The sequence below is a fragment of the Scyliorhinus torazame genome, chromosome 1, assembly GCF_047496885.1.
Source record: "Scyliorhinus torazame isolate Kashiwa2021f chromosome 1, sScyTor2.1, whole genome shotgun sequence".
NCBI classification, from domain to species: domain Eukaryota; kingdom Metazoa; phylum Chordata; class Chondrichthyes; order Carcharhiniformes; family Scyliorhinidae; genus Scyliorhinus; species Scyliorhinus torazame.
Genome location: NC_092707.1, coordinates 406,937,360 through 406,961,519, shown reverse-complemented (window position 1 = coordinate 406,961,519; position 24,160 = coordinate 406,937,360). Strand labels below are relative to the sequence as shown.

General features: G+C 49.3%; 1 protein-coding gene across 3 annotated transcripts in view; it reads right to left on the bottom strand.

Annotated features, from left to right (window-relative positions):
• The window catches only part of LOC140428195 (uncharacterized), a 44,771-nt gene extending 22,619 nt beyond the window's left edge, over nucleotides 1–22,152 (bottom strand). For 2 of the 3 annotated variants that reach the window (XR_011948732.1, XM_072514380.1), the window contains exon 1: nucleotides 22,040–22,152. Coding sequence is in view for 1 of the 3 variants with exons in the window: in XM_072514380.1 (XP_072370481.1) it covers nucleotides 22,040–22,063 (24 nt within the window). In the remaining 2 variants the exon portion in view is untranslated. Of the gene's footprint in view, nucleotides 1–7,741; nucleotides 7,959–22,039 lie in introns of those variants that run through there. The other variant, XM_072514390.1, reaches the window with a different exon arrangement.
• Between the last annotated feature and the right edge of the window lie 2,008 nt (nucleotides 22,153–24,160).

Genomic DNA, 24,160 nt, shown 5'->3' with positions numbered 1-24,160 from the left:
GAGGTGTGTAAAAATAATAACAATCGGCTAATTATATGAGGTGATTTCAACTTTTCCAACATTAATTGGGATAGTCATAGTGTTAGTGTTAAGGGCTTAAACGGAGTGGAGTTCTTAAAATGTATGCAGGAGAACCTTTTAGCTCAATATGTAGCGGGTTCAACAAGGGACAATGCAGAGCTGGACCGAATTCTGGGGAATGAAGCCAGACAAGTGGGTGAGGTGGTAATGGAGGAGTATTTTAATGATAGCAACCACAACATGGTACAATTTAAGTTTGTTGTGGACAAAGAAATAGACAAGTTGCAAAAAAAAAAAAAAAATTGGGGGATTGGGGGAAGAGATGATTTTAGTAAAATAAGGCAGGATCTGGCCAAGGTAGACTGGAAAGAGTTACCTGTGGGGAAACCTACAGAAGAGCAGTGGGGTTGTTCAAAGATGAAATGGGGAGAGCACAGGCCCAACATTTTCCCTCTAGGATAATGGGAAGGTGTAACAAACCCAGAGTACTATGGATCACCAGAGATATTCAGGATACGATGAGAAGGAGAAGAGAGGCTTTTAGCAAGTACAAGGGGAGAAAATTAACGGAGGCATTAGTGGAGTACAGAAAGTGGAAGGTGGAGTTTAAGAAGGCAACTAGGAGAGCAAAGAGGGGATATGAGAAAGGTATGGCTGGTAAAAGTAGGAAAAATCCCAAGATAAACGATAAGTATATCAATGGGAAGAGGATAACCAGGAAAAGATTAGGGCCCAACCGGGACCAAGGACCTATCTGTGTGTGGAGCCAGAGGACATTGGTAGGGTGTTGGACAAATACGTCAGATCTGTCTTCACCCATGAGAATGAGAAGGTAGGTATGGAACCTAGGGAGAGAGACTGCGAGGCTCTGGAGCAAATTGACATAGGGAGTGACAAGATATTGGATGTGTTGGCAGGCTTAAAACTGGACAAATCTCCAGGTTTGGATGTATTGTCTCCCAGGAAGCTGTGGGAGGTGAGGGAGGAGATTGCAGGGGCTCTGACCCAAATTTTTAATTCCTCTCTGGCCACGGTGGAGGTGCCAGAGGACTGAAGAGCAGCTAATGTGGTCCCACTATTTGAGAAAGTTTGTAGAGATAAGCCAGGGAATTGCAGACCAGCGAGTCTCACGTCAGCGGTTGGGAAACTATTGGAGAAGATTCTGAAGGAGAGAATCTACCTCCACTTGGAGAGGCAAGGCTTTGTCAGGAATAGTCAGCATGGCTTTGTCAGAGGGAGGTCATGCCTAACAAATTTGATTGAATTTTTTGAGCATGTGGCCAGGTGTGGAGATGAGGGAAGTGCAGTTGATGTAGTTTACATGGATTTCGGCAAAGCCTTTGACAAGGTTCCACATGGGAGACTTATAAAGAAGGCAAATGCACAAGGGATACATGGGCCGGAATTCTTCGGTCGTTGCGATTCACTTTTCCCGCTGGCAGCACACCCCCGCCAGCGGGTTTCCCAGCGGCGTGGGTGATTACAATAGGAAATACCATTGACATCAGCGGGAAGATAGAATTCCGCCATTAGCTGATGGCGCAGCTGAGAAATATGCAGCTGGCAGACCGGAGAATCCTGCCGAGGGTCATTTGAAAAAGTTGATTCAAAATTGGCTGAGTGGGAGTAGACAGAAGGTGACAGGGATAGATAGGTTCTTGATTAATAAGGGGATCAGAGGTTATGGGGAGAAGGCAGGAAAATGGGGATGAAAAAATATCAGCCATGATTGAATGGTGGAGCTGACTCGATGGGCCGAGTGGCCTGATTCTGCTCCTATTTCTTGTGGTCTTATGGTGATGACAGATGGCTGCTTTAGTGCCTGGAAGCCAGTGACCAGTGGCATACCACAGGGACCTGTGCTGGGTCCCTATTATTCCTCACTTTCTAAACGACATATGTGGGGGGTAGGATTAGTTTGCGGATGACACAAAGAATGGCCAGGTGGTGAACAGTTAGGCTGAGTGTCTTGGGTTACAGAAAGGTATTGATGGGATGGTCAAATAGGTGGATAAGTGGCAGATGGAATGTAAGCCTGAAAAGTGTGAGGTGATCCACTTTGGAAGTAGTAATGTGAGAAGGAAGTATTAAATGAATGGCCTGACACTGGGACGTTCCGAGGAACAAAGGGACCTGGCCGTGTTTGTCCATAGATCTCTGAAGGCGGAAGTGCAGGTTAATACGGTGGCGAAAAAGACATATGGGACATTTGCCTTTATCAATCAAGGCACAGATTACAAAACTTTGGTGAGGCCACAGCTGGAGTACTGTGTGCAGTTCTGGTCGCCACATTACAGGAAGGATGTGATTGCACTGGAGGGAGTGCAGAGGAGGTTCACCAGGATGTTGCCTGGGACGGAACATTTCAATTATTCAGGGAGGTTGGATAGGCTTGGATTGTTTTCAATGAAGCATAGAAGACTGAGGGACAATCAGATCGAGGTGTACAAGATTATGAGGGGCATGGACAGGGTGGATAGGGAGCAGCTGCTCCCCTTAGTTGAAGGGTTGGTTACGAGGGAACACAAGTTCAAGGTGAGGGGCAGGAGGTTTAGGGGGGATTTGAGGAAAAACATTTTACCCAGAGGGTGGTGAGGGTCTGGAACGCACTGCCTGGGAGGGTGGTAGAGGCGGGTTGCCTCACATCCTTTAAAAAGTACCTGGATAAGCACTTGGCACATCTTAATATTTAAGGGCCAAGTGCTAACAAATGGCATTAGATAGCCACGTCAGGGGCGAAATTCTCCATAACCGGCGCGATGTCCGCCGACCGGCGCCAAAAACGTCACGAATCAGTCCGGCATCGCGCCGCCCCAAAGGTGCGGAATCCTCCGCCCCTTGAGCGGCCGAGCCCTAACCTTGAGAGGCAAGGCCCGTGACGGACTGATTTACGCCCCGCCAGCTGGCGGCAAAGGCCTTTGGTGCCCTGCTAGCTGGTGCAAAAATGACATTGCCGGGCGGCGCATGCGCGGGAGCGTCAGCGGCCGCTCACAGCATCCCCGCGCATGCGCGGGGGAGGGAGTCTCTTCCGCCTCCGCCATGGTGGAGACCGTGGCGAAGGCGGAAGGAAAATAGTGCCCCCACGGCACAGGCCCGCCCGCGGATCAGTGGACCCCGATCGCGGGCCAGGCCACCGTGGGGGCACCCCCCCGGGGCCAGATCGCCCCGCGCCCCCCCCCCCCCAGGACCCCGGAGCCCGCCCGCGCCGCCTTGTCCCGCCGGCAAGAGAGGTGGTTTAATCCACGCCGGCGGACAGGCATTCTAGCAGCGGGGCTTTGGCCCATCCGGGTCGGAGAATCGCCGGGGGGGGGGGCCGCCAACCAGCGCGGCGCGATTCCTGCCCCTGCCGAATATCCGGTGCCGGAGAATTCGGCAACCGGCAGGGGCGGGATTCACGCCAGCCCCCGGCGATTCTCCGACCCGGCGGGGGGTCGGAGACTCTCGCCCCAGGTGTTTTTTTACACGTGTTGGTGCAGGCTCGTTGGGCCGAAGGGCCACTTCTGCACTGTGAGATTCTGAGAGTTGTTTCTGTGAGAGTGGAGAATCCATGGAACAAATTGCTGGGGAAACAATGGAAATAAATAGCATTGTTTAATCCAGGTATAAATTAGCATTCGTGAGGTTAGGTAGATGATGTAATTAACAAGTATAGAAACAAATCAAAATGGCTAATAGAATGCTGGCTTTTATATTTAGAGGATTTGAATGCAAGGGTGAGCTGTGGTGTGGGGGATGGTGAAGGAGGAACCAGTAAATCCCAGTAAATCATAATACTAGCAGCAAAAATTCTGGAGCTCAGTTTTAAGGGATACACGTTTCGGCACAGTTTTACACGTTTTACTGTGTTTTTACTGTAACAGTTCAAACACGTTTTACTGTGTTTTTCCTTCTGTGAGATTAGTCAGATTGATACCTGAAACTCAAAATGCTTAATTACAATGCAACATTACTGAAGCTAGTGTTGTACATCATGGCATTTATAAATTAAAGGGGTGATTTGATCAATGTTTTTCAGAGGGGAACACATTCGGTTGATGGGAAGAGAATATTTCCACTGGCTGGGGAGGCTGGGACAACGGGCAAAGATTAAAATTAGAGCCAGTCCTTTCAGGAGTGAAACTAGGAAGCACTTCAGCACACAAAAGGATGGAAGATGTTTGGAACCCCCTTGATGGTAAGTCAATTGTTAACTTTAAATCTGTGATTGGTAGAGTTTTGTTCACTACATGTATTAAGGAATAGGTGGCGTGGGCGGGCTCCGGGGTCCTGGGGGGGCGCGGGGCACCAAAGGCCTTTTCCGCCAGCTGGCGGGTCGGAAATTCGTCCCGCGCCGACCTAGCCCCTTAAGGTTGGGGCTCGGCCCCCAAAGATGCGGAGCATTCCGCACCTTTGGGGAGGCGCGATGCCCGACTGATTTGCGCCGTTTTGGGCGCCAGTCGGCGGACATCGCGCCATTTCCGGAGAATTTCGCCCCTGTTCTATCCCTTTCAGAGGCCACTGTCTTTGAGTATTTTGACACGTGACGTATGGGCTAGGGAGGAACAGGTGACTTTGGAACAATGGGGCTCAAAGCTCTCAAACACTGGGGGGTTTTCTCACCTCGTGTCTGGTTTGCTGGTAGACACATTGATACAGATTGATCACTTTGATTATCCTTTCTGGTTGGGTAATATGACTGCCAGGCAGGATAGCTGAAGGTGAAGTAAATGGACCTTGGTCTTGTGTTGTCTGATAATTGCTATATCGTATTGCGGCAATGCAAGATGGACACTGGAATTCCATCCTGTCTGCACCGTGGGTGTACCTACATTACATGGATGGCAGCGGCTCATGAAGGTAGCTCACCACCACCTTCTCAAGGGCAATTAGGGCCGGACAATAAAAATGCTGGCCCATAAACAATGCCCACGTCCCATAAAAGATTTTTTTCAAGACTTCATTTAGCCAATTTAATTCCTAGCCTATTAAAATCACTGTATTTCTTTGTCTTTCTTTGTTTTAGATTCAATTAAACTAATTGAAGTCTGATAGTCCTCTCTGTCATGTAATGTTAAAACATCCAACCCACTTTCTAACCCACAGTACTAATGTTCCCTTTTAGCAGGCAGCCACTGTGCCCAGAGCCCCTGTAAACACTTTGCTGAGTGAAACTAGTCACTGGAGTAAAATCGTCACTTTATCAGAGGCCTGGACTGACTACCTAACGAACCCACTCAGACACAGCAGTCACAGATTGCTCACAGGGAGTTGCGGATGTGGTTTTGGGTTGAGTTATATCTGTTTTCTTTTGTTGCTGCTCGTCTCCTGACAATTGCTCCGTTTCTATTATGACAACCAAACAAATACATTGGTGCTGCGGTAACATTACCACCAGGGAATCTGGCTGCTCTGTTAACAAGACTTACGTTAGCTGTAATGTGTGTCCTGCACTGATTGGCTCTCCCAGTGTTCTGCCTCTTCCTTTGGTGCGAGATGAACCCTCTCCTGAACTCACACAGCTGATCCCGAAGGATCACAGGGTTGGTAAATCTCTTATCACATGATTCCCACCGTGAACTATCCACCCCACACTCCAAGTATATCCTCCTGCAGTATTCCCTTCCCACTGGCGGATTGGAAATGGAGCAGTGTTACCGAGTGAGATTGGTCCTCATTCTCAGTCGGCCTTTTATTCCCCAACAGCCAGGATTAATTGTTCAAAGAAATAATACAAACACAATTTTGTTTCAATCTCGAATGATTATTTAAAACATCCTGTAAATTAATTTTTCAATTCCAGGACACTTCTGGATCATCCCAGAGCACAATCTCTACATTTTATGCTGCATTTCAGGCAATTTAAAGCCTTTTCACCCCTTTGAGGCTTTTGCGTGGCTGGCCACACAGTGTACTTTATGGGTTGAGTTGTGTGTGGGATCTTTCATGTTGCTGCCTATCTTAAAAGGTAGCCATGATGTGGAGACGCCGGTGTTGGACTGGGGTGAGCACAGTACGAAGTCTTACAACACCAGGTTAAAGTCCAACAGGTTTGTTCAAACACTAGCTTTCGGAGCGCTGCTCCTTCCTCAGGTGAATGAAGAGGTATGTTCCAGAAACATATATATAGACAGACCTATATATATATGTTTCTGGAACATACCTCTTCATTCACCCGAGGAAGGAGCAGCGCTCCGAAAGCTAGTGATTCGAAACAAACCTGTTGGACTTTAACCTGGTGTTGTAAGACTTCTTATTGTATCTTAAAAGGGACATTATTGGCAAGTCTAACTGGGAGATGTGGGAGCTTGTTACCTCCCCCTCTGACCCAGCACCATTGCCTGAGAATCTCCGTCGTCCCCCCCCCCCCGTCCCCCCCCCCCCCCCGCCCGTCCACCCCCAGCTCCTTCCCCCAACTCCCTACCATGGCTTGTGCCTCCCATCCCCCATCACACACTGAACATGGGTAGTCCTGAATCATTAACCCTGCCCTCTCTGCACAGATGCCACCTGCATGACTTGCTGAACATTCCCAGCAGTTTTTGACTTGAATTCAAACCCCGCAACCCAGTTGTTTCCTGCACAAGGATCTTTTTTGTATGCCGATGATTTTCTGCCTATTTCCTACATTTTGTTGGCTTGGGGACACATCACACACACATTGACAGACACCCACCCACCCACACACACACCCCCCAAAACACACACTGACTGAGACAAACACACACACACACACACACACTGACAGAGACAAACACACACACACACACACTGACAGACACCCACCCACACACACACCCCGACACACACTGACAGACACGCACACACACACTGACAGACACCCACCCACACACTGACAGACACCCACCCACACACACACAAACACCCCGACACACACACAGACAGAGACAAACACACACACACTGACAGACACCCACCAACACACACACCCCGACAGACACGCACACACACACAACAGACCCCCACCCACACACACACTGACAGACACCCACACCCTGACACACACACACCCCGACACACACACACTGACAGACACGCACCCACACACACACACCCACACCCCCCGACACACACCCACCCCTCGACACACACCTACACACACACACCCCGACACACACTGACAGACACGCACACACACACTGACAGACACCCACCCACACACACTGACAGACACCCACACCCCAACACACACACACCCCGACACACACAGACAGATACGCACCCACACACACCCACACCCCTCGACACACACCCACCCCTCGACACACACCTACACACACACCCCTCGACACACACTGACAAGCACCCACACACACACCCCTACACACATCGAGACACCCACAGACACACACACGGATACACACTGAAAGACATGTACAGACACACGCATGAATATACAAACACACTGACAGACACCCCCCCACACATACAGACACACATACATGTACAGACAGATACACATATACAGACCTACCCAGACATAAACTATTTGCCTTTAGGTTAATTGGCATAAGCTGGCTACTGTTGTATCCCTTATCATCATCAGGCAAAGCCTGGTGACAGGGCTATTACTCATCCAGAAGACTGGGCCCTTGTTTCTCTCTCTCTGTGATGTAAGCTGGAGCTTGGCTTGACTCTACACCTGGGGTGGGGCAACAAACAATAATTAAACAGGAAGGAGAAAGGAAAGGAGGCAGCCACCTCGCATTCAGTAATAATGTACCTGGGGAGCTGAGGATGGTCGGAAGGCTGAGGTTGCAGTTCGAATCCAGCAGGCCTGTAACACTATGATTTAAACACAGTCACTGGCTGAGCCACTCCCTTTGTGTTTTGCAGCTGCTGTCTTCAGCCTTACACCCAGTGCTCCTCGCTCTTCTCTGGTGCTGCCAATGTGAGGGATGATTGGGTGATTTCCTCTCACATGCCCAGCCTCCACCCTGTGGGTCTGCTGTCTTCTCCAGAATGCACCCTCAGTTTCCATTTACAATGTGTGCAGTTAAAGCCTTAAACAACCGACAGAAAACTCTGCGATTGTCCTGTCACCTAACTGATTAGGAAGGAAATACTGTTTATTAAATGCGCCATGTTAATTATAGGTCAAATTTACATTCTAGAATCAGCCGTAAAATTATCCAAAATAGAATTCCAGCTATCAAAACAAAAGTAAAATGAAAAAGTTAGCTATTACCTGTCTCTGAAATAAATATTATGGTTTGCTATTTTCGCATCTAAATTAGTATCTATATCAGAGACACTTGACAGAGTTTTTTTTTTTAAATTAACAGGGCTCTAAATTGCTAAATTACAAAGGCAAGTGGCACAGGCTAAGCTGAGAGACATTCCCTCGAGTAGAGAAGACTAAGGGATAATTTGATTGTGGTTTTCAAGATAATTAAAGGATTTTTTCGGGTAGACACAGAAAAACTTTCTTCTGGTGGGGTAATGAAGAAGAAGGGGGAAATGAGTGTGAAATTCAACCCAGTCCATTCAGGGGTGACATCTATAAAGCTCTGCTTCACAACAATGGAACTCTGAATCATTGGGCAGAATCTGAGCAGAAAATGACATGTCAGTTCTGGTGAGAAAAATGGTGCAAATCCTGCTTTTCGGGGATTTTCAGCCTCTCAAGCAAAAATATTTTTCTTCCTGTGAATTACACCGGGCTCTGGGCAGCCTCTCACTGATTCGCTCACCCCAGGGAAACTTACTGCAATTACTGGGGAGCTCCATTTAAACACCTCCCAGCACCTTTTCCAGATCCAACTGGGGGATGGCAGCCGGGAACTATAGAATCATTGAATCCCTGCTGTGCAGAAGGAGCCCATTTGGCCCATCGAGTCTGCACCAACCCTCTCAAAGAGCACGTCACCCCCAAGCCTATTTCCCCACCCTATCCCAATACCACCTAACCTCCACATCTTTGGACACTAAGGGCAATTTATCATGGCCAATCCACCTAACCTGCACATTTTGGACTGTGGGAGGAAACCGGAGCACCCGGAGGAAACCCACGCAGACACGGGGAGAACGTGCAGACTCCACACAGTCACCCAAGGCTGGAATTGAACCCGGGTCTCTGCAGCTGTGAGGCAGCAGTGCTAGCCACTGTACCACCGTGCCACAGGAAGCCTGCTCCAAAATTCTTGGAGGGAGCCCTCACCAGGCTACTGGATGGAGGCCAGCAGAGACAGCATGTCCTACACCCGCATTCCCCCGGGCATCCCCCCAGCCAGGTGACCATCCCTGCCGGTTAGGCTATGGTGGCATTAGTGAGTGCCAGCTCCCTCCAGAGAGGACTGGGCAGCAGTGCAGCAAAAAGATGAATGATCTGTTTGACATGGCCAGTCCAAGTTTGCCTCTTCCAGTCTCTCACTGCACTTTTCACCCACCTCTCCCACTTGCAAGGTGATCTCTCACCCAGCCACTTCGCCAGTTCCCCACCTGTCACGAGGCCTTCTTTCTCCCCCCCCCAACCCCAATCCCCATGGTGCCCCTCCCCCAGTATCTACTCTGCTCCTCACATTCCCCCTTCCACTCCAGCCCCATGCATGCTACTCCTCAACCATCTGAACTGTCAGGACATCTGCCTACGATCTCACCATCTGCCTCTCTGCAGGACAAACATGAGCACAACAGTCGTGACAGGGCACAGTCACCCTGAGTGATGTGTGAGCTCCATTGCCTCACCCCATAAGAGCCCTTGAGTTGGCTGGGGAGGGCCAAAATCAGGCAGCGGCAAAGTGGGGGCAGTGAGCAAAAGTGGCAACCTTAAGGGCACAGTCAAGGACCTGGGGCAAGATTCTCTGAGCCCCCGCCGGGTCGGAGAATCGCCGGGGGCTGGCGTGAATCCCGCCCCCGCCGGTTGCCGAATTCTCCAGCACCGGATATACGGCGGGGGTGGGAATCGCGCCGCGCCGGTTGGCGGGACCCCCCCCCCCCCCCGCGATTCTCCGGCCCAGATGGGCCGATGTCCCGCTGCTAAAATGCCTGTCCCGCTGGCGTAGATTAAACCACCTACCTTACCGGACAAGGCGGCGCGGGCGGGCTCTGGGGTCCTGGGGGGCGCGGGGCGATCTGGCCCCGGGGGGAGCCGCCACGGTGGCCTGGCCCGCGATCGGGGCCCACCGATCCGCGGGCGGGCCTGTGCCGTGGGGGCACTCTTTCCCTTCCGCCTTCGCCACGGTCTCCACCATGGCGGAGGCGGAAGAGACTCCCTCCACTGCACATGCGCGGGAAACTGTCAGCGTCCGCTAACGCTCCCGCGCATGCGCCGCCCGGAGATGTCATATCCGCGCGAGCTGGCGGGGCACCAAAGGCCTTTTCCACCAGCTGGCGGAGCGGAAATTCGTCCGGAGCGGGCCTAGCCCCTTAAGTTTGGGGCTCAGCCCCCAAAGATGCGGAGCATTCCGCATCTTTGGGGCGGCGCGATGCCCGACTGATTTGCGCCGTTTTGGGCGCCAGTCGGCGGACATTGCGCCGATACCGGAGAATTTCGCCCCTCATGAGCAAACATCTCGCATCATTTATCCCCCGTGATGTACTAATGCCATCTCCCTTCCCTTGCAGGGCAATCAGGCAAGCAGCCCAACTGGAAGCCTGTGTCCAGTGGGGTCCGGCAGGGATCAGTGTTGGGGCCCTTGCTGTTTGTGGTTTATATAAATGATTTAGATATGAATGTAGGTGGGTTGATCAGTAAGTCTGCGGACGGTACAAAAATTGGTGAGGTGGTACATAGTGAGGAGGATAGCCTTCGATCACAGGAGGATACGGACAGGCTAGTCAAAATAGAATAGAATAGAAGAATAGGATTCCTAGAGTGCAGAAGGAGGCCATTCGGCCCATCAAGTCTGCACTGACCCTCTGAAAGAGTACCCTATCAAGGCTGACTCCCCCACCCTATCCCCATAACCCAACCTAACCTGCACATCGCTGGCATGAGGAGGCAATAGATCATGGCCAATCCACCTAATCTGCACATCTTTGGACTGTGGAAGGAAACCGGAGCACCCGGAGGAAACCCACGCACACACGGAGAGACAGTCACCCGAGGCTGGAATTGAACCCGGGTCGCTGGCGCAGTGAGACAGCAGTGCTAACCGGTGTGCCACCATGCCACCCCGAATGATGGTGATCAGTGGCAAATGGAATTCAATCCGGTTGTGTGTGAGGCGATGCACTTGGGCAGGACAAACAAGGCAAGGGAATACATGATATACGACAGGCCCCTGAGAAGCAACGAGGATCAGAGGGACCTTGGTGTGCATGTACACCCATCCCTTAAGGTGGCAGAGCAGGTGGACACAGTGGTTCAGAAGAAATTTGGTATACTTGCTGTTATTAGCCGAGGCATAGAGTTTAAGAGCAGAGAGGTTATGCTGCAACTGTATAAAACGTTGGTTGGGCCACAGCTAAAGTATTGTGTGCAGTTCTGAAATCCACATTATAGGAGGGATGTGATAGCTCTGGAAAGGATGCAGAGGAGATTTACCAGGATGTTGCCTGGGCTGGAGAGTGTTCGTTATGAAAAGAGATTGAATAGACTTGGATTGTTTTCCTTGGAGCGGAGGAGACTGAGGGAGACATGGGGCTGGATTCTCCGTTTTTGGGACTGTGTCCCCCACGTCGTCATGGAAACTGTGGTCTTTCCTGCCAGAAAAACTGGCGTCACAGCCTTGCAGGGGGCTGGCAGACAGCTGTCATGGCGCTCGCAGCTCCAGCTGCCGATATGGCCCCCGCACGTCCGGGTCAGAAGCCATGTATGCTCACGACGGGGGCCTCCGCGCCGTGCCCCACGGCGGACTCAGCCCGCGGACCTGGACTGCCGAAATAGTGCACCGCATCGACCGCTCGCCCGACCCGGACTGCCCGCTCACATAGCCTCCAGTCCCAATTGAGGCCTCCCCTTGCCCTCCGATCGGCCCTCCCCCGACTGTGGCGGACCTGAACTGAGTCCGCAGTCGCGAAGCCAGGTTTCCAAACGGCAGGACCGGATTAGAAACACGCCGTGGGGAATTCGGCCGGTTGGGGATGGAGCATAGCGGAACCGGCGCATGTCCCGATTTTGTGCGGGAAAAAGGATTCTCCGCCCCCATCACCGAACGCGATTTCGCAATCGGGGTGAAGAGAATCCAGCCCATGATATGAGGGGCATAGATAGAGTAGACAGGACCAAACATTTCCCCTTGGTGGAGGGATCAATGACCAGGGGGCAGAGATTTAAGGTGAGGGGCAGGTTCAGAGGGGATGTGAGGAAAAATCTTTTTACCCAGAGGGTGGTGGGAGTCTGGAATTCGCTGTCTGAAAGGGTGGTGGAGGCAGACAGCGTCAGAACGTTTAGGTATTTAGATGTACACTTGCGATCCCAGGTATACAAGGCAATGGGCCAAGTGCAGGAAATTGGGATTAGAATGGTTTGGTGGTTGTTTTTTGACCACCGCTGACGCAATGGGCTGAAGGGCCTTTTCTGTGATGTATGATTCATAGAATTTACAGTGCAGAAGGAGGCCATTCGGCCCATCGAGTCTGCACCGGCTCTTGGAAAGAGCACCCTACCCAAGGTCAACACCGCCACCCTATCCCCATAACCCAGTAACCCCACCCAACACTAAGGGCAATTTTGGACACTAAGGGCAATTTATCATGGCCAATCCACCTAACCTGCACATCTTTGGACTGTGGGAGGAAACCGGAGCACCCGGGGGAAACCCACGCACACACGGGGAGAACGTGCAGACTCCGCACAGACAGTGACCCAAGCTGGAATCGAACCTGGGACCCTGGAGCTGTGAAGCAATTGTGCTATCCACAAGGCTACCGTGCTGCCCCTGATTCTATAACTGTATGACTATAACCATCCTCACACCCCTTGGAGACCACTGAAATGAGCAGCTCCGAGGGAGAATTCTCAGACATAATAATAATCACTTATTGTCACAAGTAGGCTTCAATGAAGTTACTGTGAAAAGCCCCTAGTCGCCACATTCTGGCACCTATTGAGGGAGGCTGGAACGGGAATTGAACCCGTCTTATTCCGCATTACAAGCCAGCTGTCTTAGCCCACTGTGCTAAACCAGCCCCACACCATTGAAGAGGCATCACATCCTCCACGATGCGCAGGTACTCACACCTCGGAGGGATTAACTAGTAGGCAGGCTTCTGGGTCACTCACTGGTGAGCACCTCACAGCTGATGCACCACAGCAAGTAGAGGCTAGGATGTCACAGGGATTCGGCACTCAGGATTCTGCTCAACCCCTGGCTGATGTGCCCCCCTAGGTCAGGTTGTCACAGAGTTGATGGAACAGCAACGGCAGAGTCGCGAGAATCAGGAAGGGATGACATGATCCATCCTCGGACTGGAAGGCTGACTGGAAGAGTTCCATTGCCTCTTGCCTGAAGAGATGGTGCCGTCATTCCACCTCAACAAGGCCAAGACTGCGAGTGGGGCATCCACAGTGGAAACCTTGGTGCAGGATGGGCACTCCATGACGGAGGATGACCGCTCCATGGTTCAGCTCATGACCTCCATGGCTGAGGGCATGAGTTCCATGGTGCAGGACTTAAACTACATGGTGCAGGCACAGGTGGGAATCCACGAGTGTTTGCTCCCGAGAACAGCAAGACTTCAGGCAACATGGCATGGAAGGCAGCAGGCTGTCTCAATCTCAGCTGTGGGCCCTGGGGGATACACCTAGACATAGTGGCAGGGTGAGGAAGAGCAAGAAACTGTAGGCACCTCGTGGGCACTGGTGAACATAGGCACCCGTTAAAATTGGTCACCACTGTAATATAGCACTTGTAAACAAACATTACCTCCATCCTGTTATTTAATGGCGCCATGTTCCACAAACCCCACACACACTCGGTGCTTCACCCCTATGGAGTGTGAGAGTGGCAGGGCTCCAGACGCGTCCAGCTCTCTGTCAGGCAGGAGTCAGACATATCGGTGACCATCATTCGGTCCTAAATACAAGTCATCATCATTCTCCCCAGTGTCTGGCCAATGGCATTAGCACCCTGTCCCTGAACTTGGGCACCATCATGAGACCCCCACCGCTGGCACCACATTACTGATGAGATGTTACACCCCAGGGTAGGGACAGCTTTTCAATTCCTGGTCCTGGTCGTCCCAAACTGAGAGGCTATGAGGGCATTCCAATTCCTGGTCATGGCCTGAGGTCCTTCCTCTTCTATCTCTGGGAGTTGTCCCTCGCCCCCCCTCCTCGACCTCCTCCTCACCCGCGATGATGTGTCACTCCCCCATCTTCTCTTTATAGTAAGTCTCCATACTGGTGTCATCAGCCACCTCCTGAGTGTGTACCCCTTGACCCCAAGGAGCCAACCCTGCAGATGCTGCTCTCCCTCAACAAGTTTGGGATCTGATATCGTCCCACGATGTAACTGTCATGGATGTATTATGTGCATTGTGTGGTCACCAAGGAGTTGGATATTGAGGGAGTGGATTGCCTTGCAGTTCCTGAATGATACCTCATGATACCATGGAGGCTGAAGGGCCAGGTGGGTGCAGTTTATCACACCCTGCAACTCGGGCTTGCCTGCTAAACGGGTGACAAAATGGTCCTGACGTCCGAGGTCGCCTTGTCCCGGTCCAAATTGATATACATGTGGGCTGCCACATAAAGGGCATCTGTCACCCCCCGAATGCATTCGTGTGCGGCTGACTGTGAAATGCCACACAGGTCAGCAGTGCTGCCCTGAAACGAGCCACTTGCCTAGACGCTCAGGGCGGCGGAAACTTTAATAATAATAATTTTTATTAGTGTCACGAGAAGGCTTACATTAACACTGGAATGAAGTTACTGTGAAAATCCCCTAGTCGCCACACTCCAGCGCCTGTTCGGGTACACAGAGGGGGAATTCAGCATGTCCAATTCACCAAACAGCTCGTCTTTCAGGCCACGTGCAGTGGGTGCTCTCCCAGTCCATGTGGTGCCAGCTCAGGATGTAGCAATGGTGGTCCACCGCTCTCCGGGACAAGTTCAGCCTTCTCCAGCACTGTGCCTCCGACATTGTAGATGACATGTCCGTGTCGGAAGACCCTCGGATGGTACTGTCTCAAACGGGGCTGTTTTCTCTGTGGTGCAGCTCCCAGAACAGCTATGGGCCCAGCCGATTGTGTTTTCCGATTCTCTCGGATGTTGAGCCTGCACCGCGTTTCTCACTGACGGCTAATGCGGGCTCAAAACCACCCCCACTCTCTCCCAAAGCACTGTGGGTGTTGAAGGTTTTGCCTTGGTGAACCGCTGCAGAGTCTGAGGTGTAGGTACATCCACAGTTCTGTCAATAGATTTTTATTTTGTAAGAGTATCGAGAGATTTGGAACAAAGGTCAATGAATATTGTTGAGGTGTCGATCAGCCCTTATTGTTGACTGGCGGAACTGGCTTGAAGGTCTGAAATGGTCTCTTCCTGTTCTTACTTCCTAAATCACTCTGATAACAGAAATGTTTCAAGGCAGTCAGTGATGAAACGGTCAGCTCACACCACCAGGCTCCATCAGACGGGTGCATTCCAAGGCTCTGACTGGTGGTGAGTAGCTCCTGTCCATCCAGTGTGGGCAGTACAGTAGCATTGTGGATAGCACAATTGCTTCAGAGCTCCAGGTTCCCAGGTTCGATTCCGGCTTGGGTCACTGTCTGTGCGGAGTCTGCACATCCTCCCCGTGTGTGCGTGGGTTTCCTCCGGGTGCTCCGGTTTCCTCCCACAGTCCAAAGATGTGCAGGTTAGGTGGATTGGCCATGATAAATTGCCCTTAGTGTCCAAAATTGTCCTTAGTGTTGGGTGGGGTTACTGGGTTATGGGGATAGGGTGGAGGTGTTGACCTTGGGTAGGGTGCTCTTTCCAAGATCCGGTGCAGACTCGATGGGTCGAATGGCCTCCTTCTGCACTGGAAATTCTATGAAATCTTCGCATCCACAATGGGAGATGTGTTCAGAATGCCGGCTTCCTGCCTCAACGTTGTTGGACTGGTTTGAACTATCAGTAAAAGAGTGAAGAGGCTGGGGTTCTTGGTTCCAGTAGAGATGAGAATGAAGGGTGTGCTTGTAGAGTTAAGAAAGGTTTTGATAGGCGAGATGTGGAGAAGGTGTTTCCACTTGTCGGGCAGACTAAATAAAAGGTCAGCACTAACAAATCTAACCAGGAATTGAGGAGAAGGTTCTTCACCCAGAGAGTGGCGAGAATGTGGAACTCACTCCCACAGCGAATGATTGAGATGAATTATATAAAAACACCTGGAGGAAGAAAGGAATAGGAGGCTGGGGCTGGAGGAGATTCAGGTCAAGAACACTGGTATCTGTCAGTTGGGCCGAATGGCCTGTTTCTGTTCTGTGCAGCCCATGTAAGTCTACGTAATAGCCTAACCAAACAAATATTCACCAACTTAGTTTTTAAATTTATTTTTCTGGTTGGCAAATCCATATTCTAACAAGTGTCTGCTAATCTTCCTCCCTCCATTACAGCGTAGAATAAATATCAGCCAAAACAAACCCATTATTCACTGGAGTGATGATGGTGGGATCTTGCTGTGCACACACTGCTGGACGTGTTCAGCTGCATGCGAACATTCTCAGCATATGGGCATCGCTAGTAAAGGTGGAATTAACTGCCCATTTGTCAGAGAAGGTGATGGTAACCCGCCTTGGTGAACCACTGCAGTCCACGTGTTGATGTTTTGGTAAAACCGAGAGGCTAGCGGGCCATGTTCACGGTGGTTAAAAGTCAACCTCACTGGTTTGGGCCGGAGTCACATAAAGGTGCAGCCTGCGAAAGGACAACAGGTTCCGCTCCCTAAAGGACATTAGTAAACCAGTTGGACTTTTACAGACAACTTCATGGTTACTTTTACCAATGCCAGCTGGTTACTTGATTCCAATTTCTTTGAAACTGTATTAGAATCCTCAAACTGCCCATTGTTGGATTTGAAATCACACTTGTTGGATTATTGGTCTCGGTTATGAGTTCGGTGACTCTATAACTACACTATCAACCTTAAATTCACAGCACACAAAGCATCTGGGAACATTACTGAGACCAAGAATGAGATAAATGAATGTTCACACATTCTGACAGCTGTGTCCATTACATTGTCCTTCACACTGACAATATTACATCCTCCAATGAGAGCACTCAACTTTGGGTTACTTCTGCATGGCCTATTGTCCAGCCTGAGGAATTCAGGTGAGGATGAGCAGGAACGGATGGAGAGCCCATCTGAACCTCGTGTCCCTGTTGGGCTAGTGAAGAGGTTCCTAGATGAGTCTGATAACTGGTTGCCACGTTTCGTGACTGTCGATCTGGAGACCGGCCGGGCAGCTCAAATTCAATGGTGCACATTTAATCCTGTTCTCCAAGGCCTGGGGTTGGATTGGACCTCCAACCTCTGGTTTTGTGTGGTCTTGTTCCTGTTGTCGGTCGAGAGGGGTTGGGGTCACCTGAGCTGGCCAGGTCGTCCCCCCCCCCTTCTGGGGCTTAGGTTGTTAACCCCTTGGGCTCGGTCGAGTCAGCATGTTGGAAGTAATGAGGTTTGTGTTCCGATCGTTGGAATCCTTCGAAGATTCTGAAGAGTGCTCTCAGTTTCACATCCTGCTTCATCCTGGATGTCCACTTTCTTCATGCACCAATGAAGTGGTCCTTATCCTGATGTCAACCTCTTTCCTCAATTATCCTGGACTTTACTCTCTGATAATCATGTTGTCTGTTGATGTTGTCATTTTTTCTGCTTTCAGGGCAGTAAATATTTTGGCTACGATGCCCTGCACATTGGTTATTGTGATTGAAGAAGGGGAAGCTGACTCGTGGATTCAGGATTTGTGCACAATTTCTTTATTCTAATAGGTCCTTGGGGAGAGGATGAGCAGAGCTGAAGAGGGGGGAGGGGTGGAGGGTGTGGGTGATTAGGTTAGCTCTGTCCTCGCTATGTTCGAAGAAGGCCCCCCCAGAGTCAGAACTACTTTTTACTTTGGGCTGCGCCTTTTTCTTCTCCAGGCCCAGACGGACCTGTTGAGGGCTGGGATTTGCTGGACTCCCCTCGAGGGGAAATCAGTCCATTCTCCTGATGCGGGACTTCCTCGTCAATTGTTCTCATTGCTGTCAGAGCTCATGAGGGTGAGAGTGGTCTGAATATCCTTTATCTGGTTGTCTATCCTTTATCTGGGGAGGGGGTGGTGTAGTGTCATTATCACTGAACTGGAAATCCAGAGACCCAGAGTACTCTGGGATCTCAGGTTCAAATCCCGCCACTGCAGATGGCGAAATTTGAATTTTTAAAAAATCTGGAATTAAAAGTCTAATGATAACCATGAAATCATTGTCGTAAAAACCCATCTCGTTCACTCATATCCTTGAGGGAAGGAAATCTGCCATCCTTACCTGGTCTGGCCGACATGTGACCCAGAAATGTGGTTGATTCTTAACTGCCCCTCAAGGGCAATTAGGGATGGGCCATAAACGCTGGCACAGCCCACGTCCCATGAACGAATAATTTTTTAAAAAGGTGGTGTGCCTCGCAAGGTGATCCCACCCAGGGAGGTTTTTTTTCTCTCTTCACCTCTCCTGTTGGGGTGGATGGAATGGGATGTTTTTTTTTGGGGGGGGGGCGAGGGTAGAGGTGTTGTATCCTGTACAGGACCAAACTGGCATTGCTTCGGAGAGGTGCGAGGGCAGGGGTATCATGGTAGTTTTTGAGGCCTAGTTCCCCGATCTTTTCTTCTAGCTTGCTTCATGGTCATTATCCTGCCGCCCCTTGAATGGGGACACCACCCCTGGGGCTCCCGTGGGGAGTCCAGTGTGGTTGGATCCGCATGTGGAGCAGTGGCTGTTTGGACTTTGTCTGAGGTTTGCGTCCAGTAATTATCTTTGCTCTTTTTGTGCTGAGATTTCGAAGGGGCCGCCTGACGGCTAGCTGGCCAGTTCATGTTTAGTTTTAAACTGCTTTGTGGATCTGAGGGGTTAGTTCTGACAGTTCTTGCTCTTCTCCTTCACTGTTCTTCTGGCTTGGAGAGGTTTTGGGGGCACTGCTTCTACATTTCTTAGTATTAAACTCTTGCGAGCTGAATGTAGTAGTGGTGGATGGTAGGTCTGGGTGTCGGGGACATTTTGATACGGATCTACGTTGGCATTGGGTGGCTTCAATCCTTTCCCCTTTTGGGTGGTCCTAGTTGTTGGGAGGGGGGGGTCTTGTAGTTCCGGGGTGGGTGCGGGTCGGCCCTCCCTCTCCCCATTTTGTGTGTTGCTCTGACGGCCCTCTCTCCTTGGAGTGGGTTTCCCCCTGTTTTACGACTGGGACCATATTCCTTTTGCTCTTGGCTCCACAATGTCCTGTTGTCCACTTGACGGTGGTAATGAGGCTGGAGGTCCATTGATCTGTTTTGTCCTCTGAACTGGGGCTGTGAGATGGGGCTATGGGGGTTCGGATTCTTGCTCTCGGCTCAATGTTCATGCTTTCTTTTTGCTTTTTCTATGGGAGACCCTGGGGTGCGAATTATGGCACCTGGTCCTCTCTTTGTCATTTTGCCATCTTGTGGTGAAAAAGTGGATGCCTGAGTCTAGGGAAGAGTTTAAATTGCGCTGTAAGAGTTAGTCAAATTCCCGGGAGTTCTGGGTTCTTGGGTTGTTGTTTTTTACTTCTGTCATTCTGGCTTGAAGTTATGGGTCTGATGTAGGTTTGTGATGTTGCCTGTGATATTGCTCTTGATTAATAAGGGGATCAGGGGTTATGGGAGAAAGCAGGAGAATGGGGATGAGAAAAATATCAGCCATGATTGAATGACGGAGCAGACTCGATGGGCCGAGTTGTCTAATTCTGCTCCTATGTCTTATGGAACCTGTTTGGTTGCAGACAGGCCATTATCTGTGGAAGGAGCATATTGGGGATTTTGTACCTGATTTATTCGGCCTGGTTTGTTACCAATTATGCAATGACTTGTTTTGTGATCTACCTGTTCTACATTGATACCTTTGGCTATCATTGTCTTTATGTTTGTTCTGAGGCCATTTTTAAAATTAAAAATTGAAAATTCCAATAAATAAACATTACGGTGGAATTCTTGCATGAATAGTCATATGACTAGACTTAGATATTTTGCTGGTCTCAAACAAAAATGCATTTATATTCAGACAAATCAGGCCCTACAAATTTTAAACATTTCATCCTTGTTTTTAAATCCCACTATGTCCTGCCCCTCCCTATCTCTGGAATCTCCTCCAGCCCTTCAACTCTCCAGGATTTGTGTTCATCGAATTCTGGCCTCTTGTGCATTTCCGATTTATAATCTGAGTCTCCAGCAATGGAATTCCACCCCCCCCCCCCTCCCCTCCCCTCCGCCCATCTCTCTCTCTCCTTCTTTAATCTTTTTCCTGCTGCTATGTCTTCTGTTCCTCTGTTATGATGCTCCTTAGAAATTACCTTTTTGTCCAAACTTTGACATTCTAATGTCTGCTTACGTGGCTCAAATTGTGTGAGATCATCACTCGTGTAGAGTGGGAGGTTTTGCTGCTTTAAAGGTGCTACTTGAATGGAACATGTTTTCTGTGCGGTGTTGGGGGGAGGTGGTGAGTGTCCCTGGGGGTCACTTTTGATACTCTGACCCATTGGAGAGAACGTATGTCACTGGGGTCACACTGTGTCCACTGCAGGAATGCTATAATAAGAGTGTGAATATATTTCCATTTTCCAAATATCTGAATGGAAAACTGGGATAGCTGAGTTGTCATGGAGACCGTGTGCTGGGGGTGTTTGGGTGTTGGGCTGGAGGAATGGGGGTGGCCTTTTGTGCTGTGCTATTAACTCATATTCGGAACTCTCTGATTGGACAGTGCTTCTCATTCAAGAGTCAAGTTCCTTTTAGATTTTGTCCCTCAAGGTTTAGATAAACTATTAGCAGACAGCATGTTTCCTGAATCTTAGAATCAGCAAAGGACAATGATAGAAGGTAAAATGAAGGAGATTTCAGATAGAAAGCAGCAGAGAGTTGTGTGTGTGTGAAACTGGAGGGACCAGGCCAGGCTGGGTTAGAGAGGTTGTTGAAGGAACAGGGAAAAGAGTGAGATGGGAACAAAAGCAGGCTGTGAGGAAAAACTATTGGCTGTCTTACTGAAGCTGCTGACAGTCTTCTGTATCAATACAAACAATAGACACAAGGAAAATAAACTTTCAGCCATGGTGATGGGCTTTCTCTCAGGGCTGGTTGAGTGGCTGGGTGATGGACCAACCCCAGGGATGGACTGAAGGGAGCAATACACGGTAACTATGGAGACAAGTGTTCACACTGAAAGTACATTTAAATATAGTTTTATAATTTCCCAAACAAATATTTCCACTCAATGAAAATGTCTCTTGTATTGTCATCGCCACAGAGTAAAGGTGGGAAAGCTCAGGAGTAACCTCAACAAAACCAGAACACGCTCTGGTGATACGGTCAGTTCCAAATTCACTTCATGTTGGTTACTATCAATTCAGAAACAACATTTAAAACTCATTTTCCTTCCCATTGAACTCAATTCGGAGAAGGCTGTGGATGGGTTTCGAAATATGAGGGGATCTTGTAGGGTATCACTAGTTACAAAACAAGCCTGCTATCCATGGGCTAACGTTCATTCCAAATTGGACATTTCCTTTCAAAAATATATTAACTATACCCTGTTCATCTTCTATCCCAGTTTAAATCCTTTCACTCGAAACCACAACACACTCTTAACTAGGACTGCAACTTATACACACACACACACAGTCCGTGTGTTTTGGGGGGAAAACATATATATTCACGTGCACAGTCAAAGCGTGAGTCACGCCTTCAATGGTCAGGGAACAAACGTTTACCTCACACAACAGGCAGTCAGCAACATTGAAGACAACAGATTTTAATTGAAATCATTAACTTTCAGCCTAACTCTACATAAAGAGGAATCTCCATGAATAAAACAGCTTTGAAAGAATTCAAGTTCCATTTCCTTTCTCTTTTTGGAATTAATTTAGGTGATAAAAGATTCTCTAAAATTGCTTACCTTGTGGAGGTGAAAATGGTGCATAAACTTCTTCTGAATAGCAATGACTAGTCTATCTTACACTGTGAACTGGGCACAGACTGTGAAGGTAGATTACTGTGAATTGTAGTTGTTGCTGCTGAGGGATATCTGGCTGGAAAGTCAGATGATGTTGGTTTTTATATCTGGGTGGATGGTGGGGCACTTCCTATGGGCGGAGTTAGGCTAATTCAGCTTGAGGAGAGAAGCCAGCTCCTTTCCTACAGAGCTTCACATCTCTACTAGGGTTTGTCCAGCAGGGTAAACTGCAGGGTTCCAGTGGAGGAGCATAGAGGGCTGTGTGTGACTGGAAATGTACTGGACCAAGCCACCCCCTCTCCCTCCTGCAATATCCCCTCTCAGAGAAATGGGGAGGGAAGAAGTCAATCTGCTGGTTATTGTCATTCTAATCCATTTGTAATAATGATTCAGAAGGAATCAGAGAGGAGCATGGAATTACAGCATTCACAAATAAACCATAACACTCATTGTGAATTACTTTTATAAAGTTACAGTGCAGTGACTGTTGGCGTATGGGCCATAAAGTGCAGAGCAAGACGCTATCAATAGCAGTGACATGCACAGCTTGTTTGTTTGCTTTAGTGGTGTTGGTTGTGGGAATAAAAATGAAATGAGAGGGGATATTGCAGGAGGGAGAGGGGGTGGCTTGGTCCAGGGTGGTTAGGAGGAATCTCTTCAGTTGGATGAAATGAATGAAAATTTCTTATTGTCACAAGTAGGCTTCAAATGAAGTTACTGTGAAAAGCCCCTAGTCGCCACATTCCGACACCTGTTCGGGGAGGCTGGTACGGGAATTGAACCGTGCTGCTGGCCTGCCTTGGGCTGCTTTCAAAGCCAGCAAATTAGCCCTGTGCTAAACAAGGATGGTGGTTAATCTTGGAAATTTTCTACTCCAGAGGACGATGGAGATTGAGTAATTCAGTACATTTAAAGAAAAGGTCAATAGATTTCCAGATATCAATGGCATTATGGGATACAGGGATAATACAGGAAGATGTTGTTGAAGTAGAAGATCAGCCATGATCTAATTAAATGGCGGGGCAGGCTCAAGGGGCCAAATGCTGCTTCTAAGTGCCTATGTTCCAATATTTGAAAGACCAAAACCATTGTTTTCAGTTCCCCCCCACGCACCCCTCCCCCCGACAAACTCTGCACCTTATCCCCCAACTCCATCCGTCTCCCTTGCAACAGTTCATGGTCAAAACAACCTTGGTAACATTTTGACCTCCAAGGTATTCTCCCAACGGCATATCCACACTTCACTATTTGCCTATTTCCACCTCCATAACATAAGACCATGAGACCATAAGACATAGGAGCAGATGTAAGGCCATTTGGCCCATCGAATCCACTCCACCATTCAATCATGGCTGATTTCAACTCCATTTACCCGCGCTCTCTCCATAGCCCTTAATTCCTCAAGAAATCAAGAATTTATCAACTTCTGTCTTAAAGACACTCAACGTCCCGGCCTCCACCGCCCTCTATGGCAATGAATTCCACAGACCCACCACTCTCTGGCTGAAGAAATTTCTCCTCATCTCTGTTCTAAAGTGACTCCCTTTTATTCTAAGGCTGTGCCCCAGGGTCCTAGTCTCCCCTGCTAATGGAAACAACTTCCCTACGTCCACCCTATCTAAACCATCCATTATCTTGTAAGTTTCTATTAGATCTCCCCTCAACCTCCTAAACTCCAATGAATATAATCCCAGGATCCTCAGACGTTCATTTGACTCTAACACTTGATTCAAAAACTGCTTCTTCCCGCTGTTACCAGACTTCGAAACGACCCTCTTATGGACTGACCTGATTAATACTACTCCTGTATGCTTCATCCGATGCCGGTGTCTATGTATTTACATTGTGTACCTTGTGTTGCCCTATTACGTATTTTCTTTTTCTTTTCTTTTCTTTTCATGTACTAAATGAACTGTTGAGCTGCTCGCAGAAAAATACTTTTCACTGTACCTCGGTACACGTGACAATAAACAAATCCAATCCAATCCAATCCAATTCTGCTGAATTCCAAATCTGTTCCTTTGTTACACCGGATTTGATGAGTCCATTATTTTCTTGGCTAGT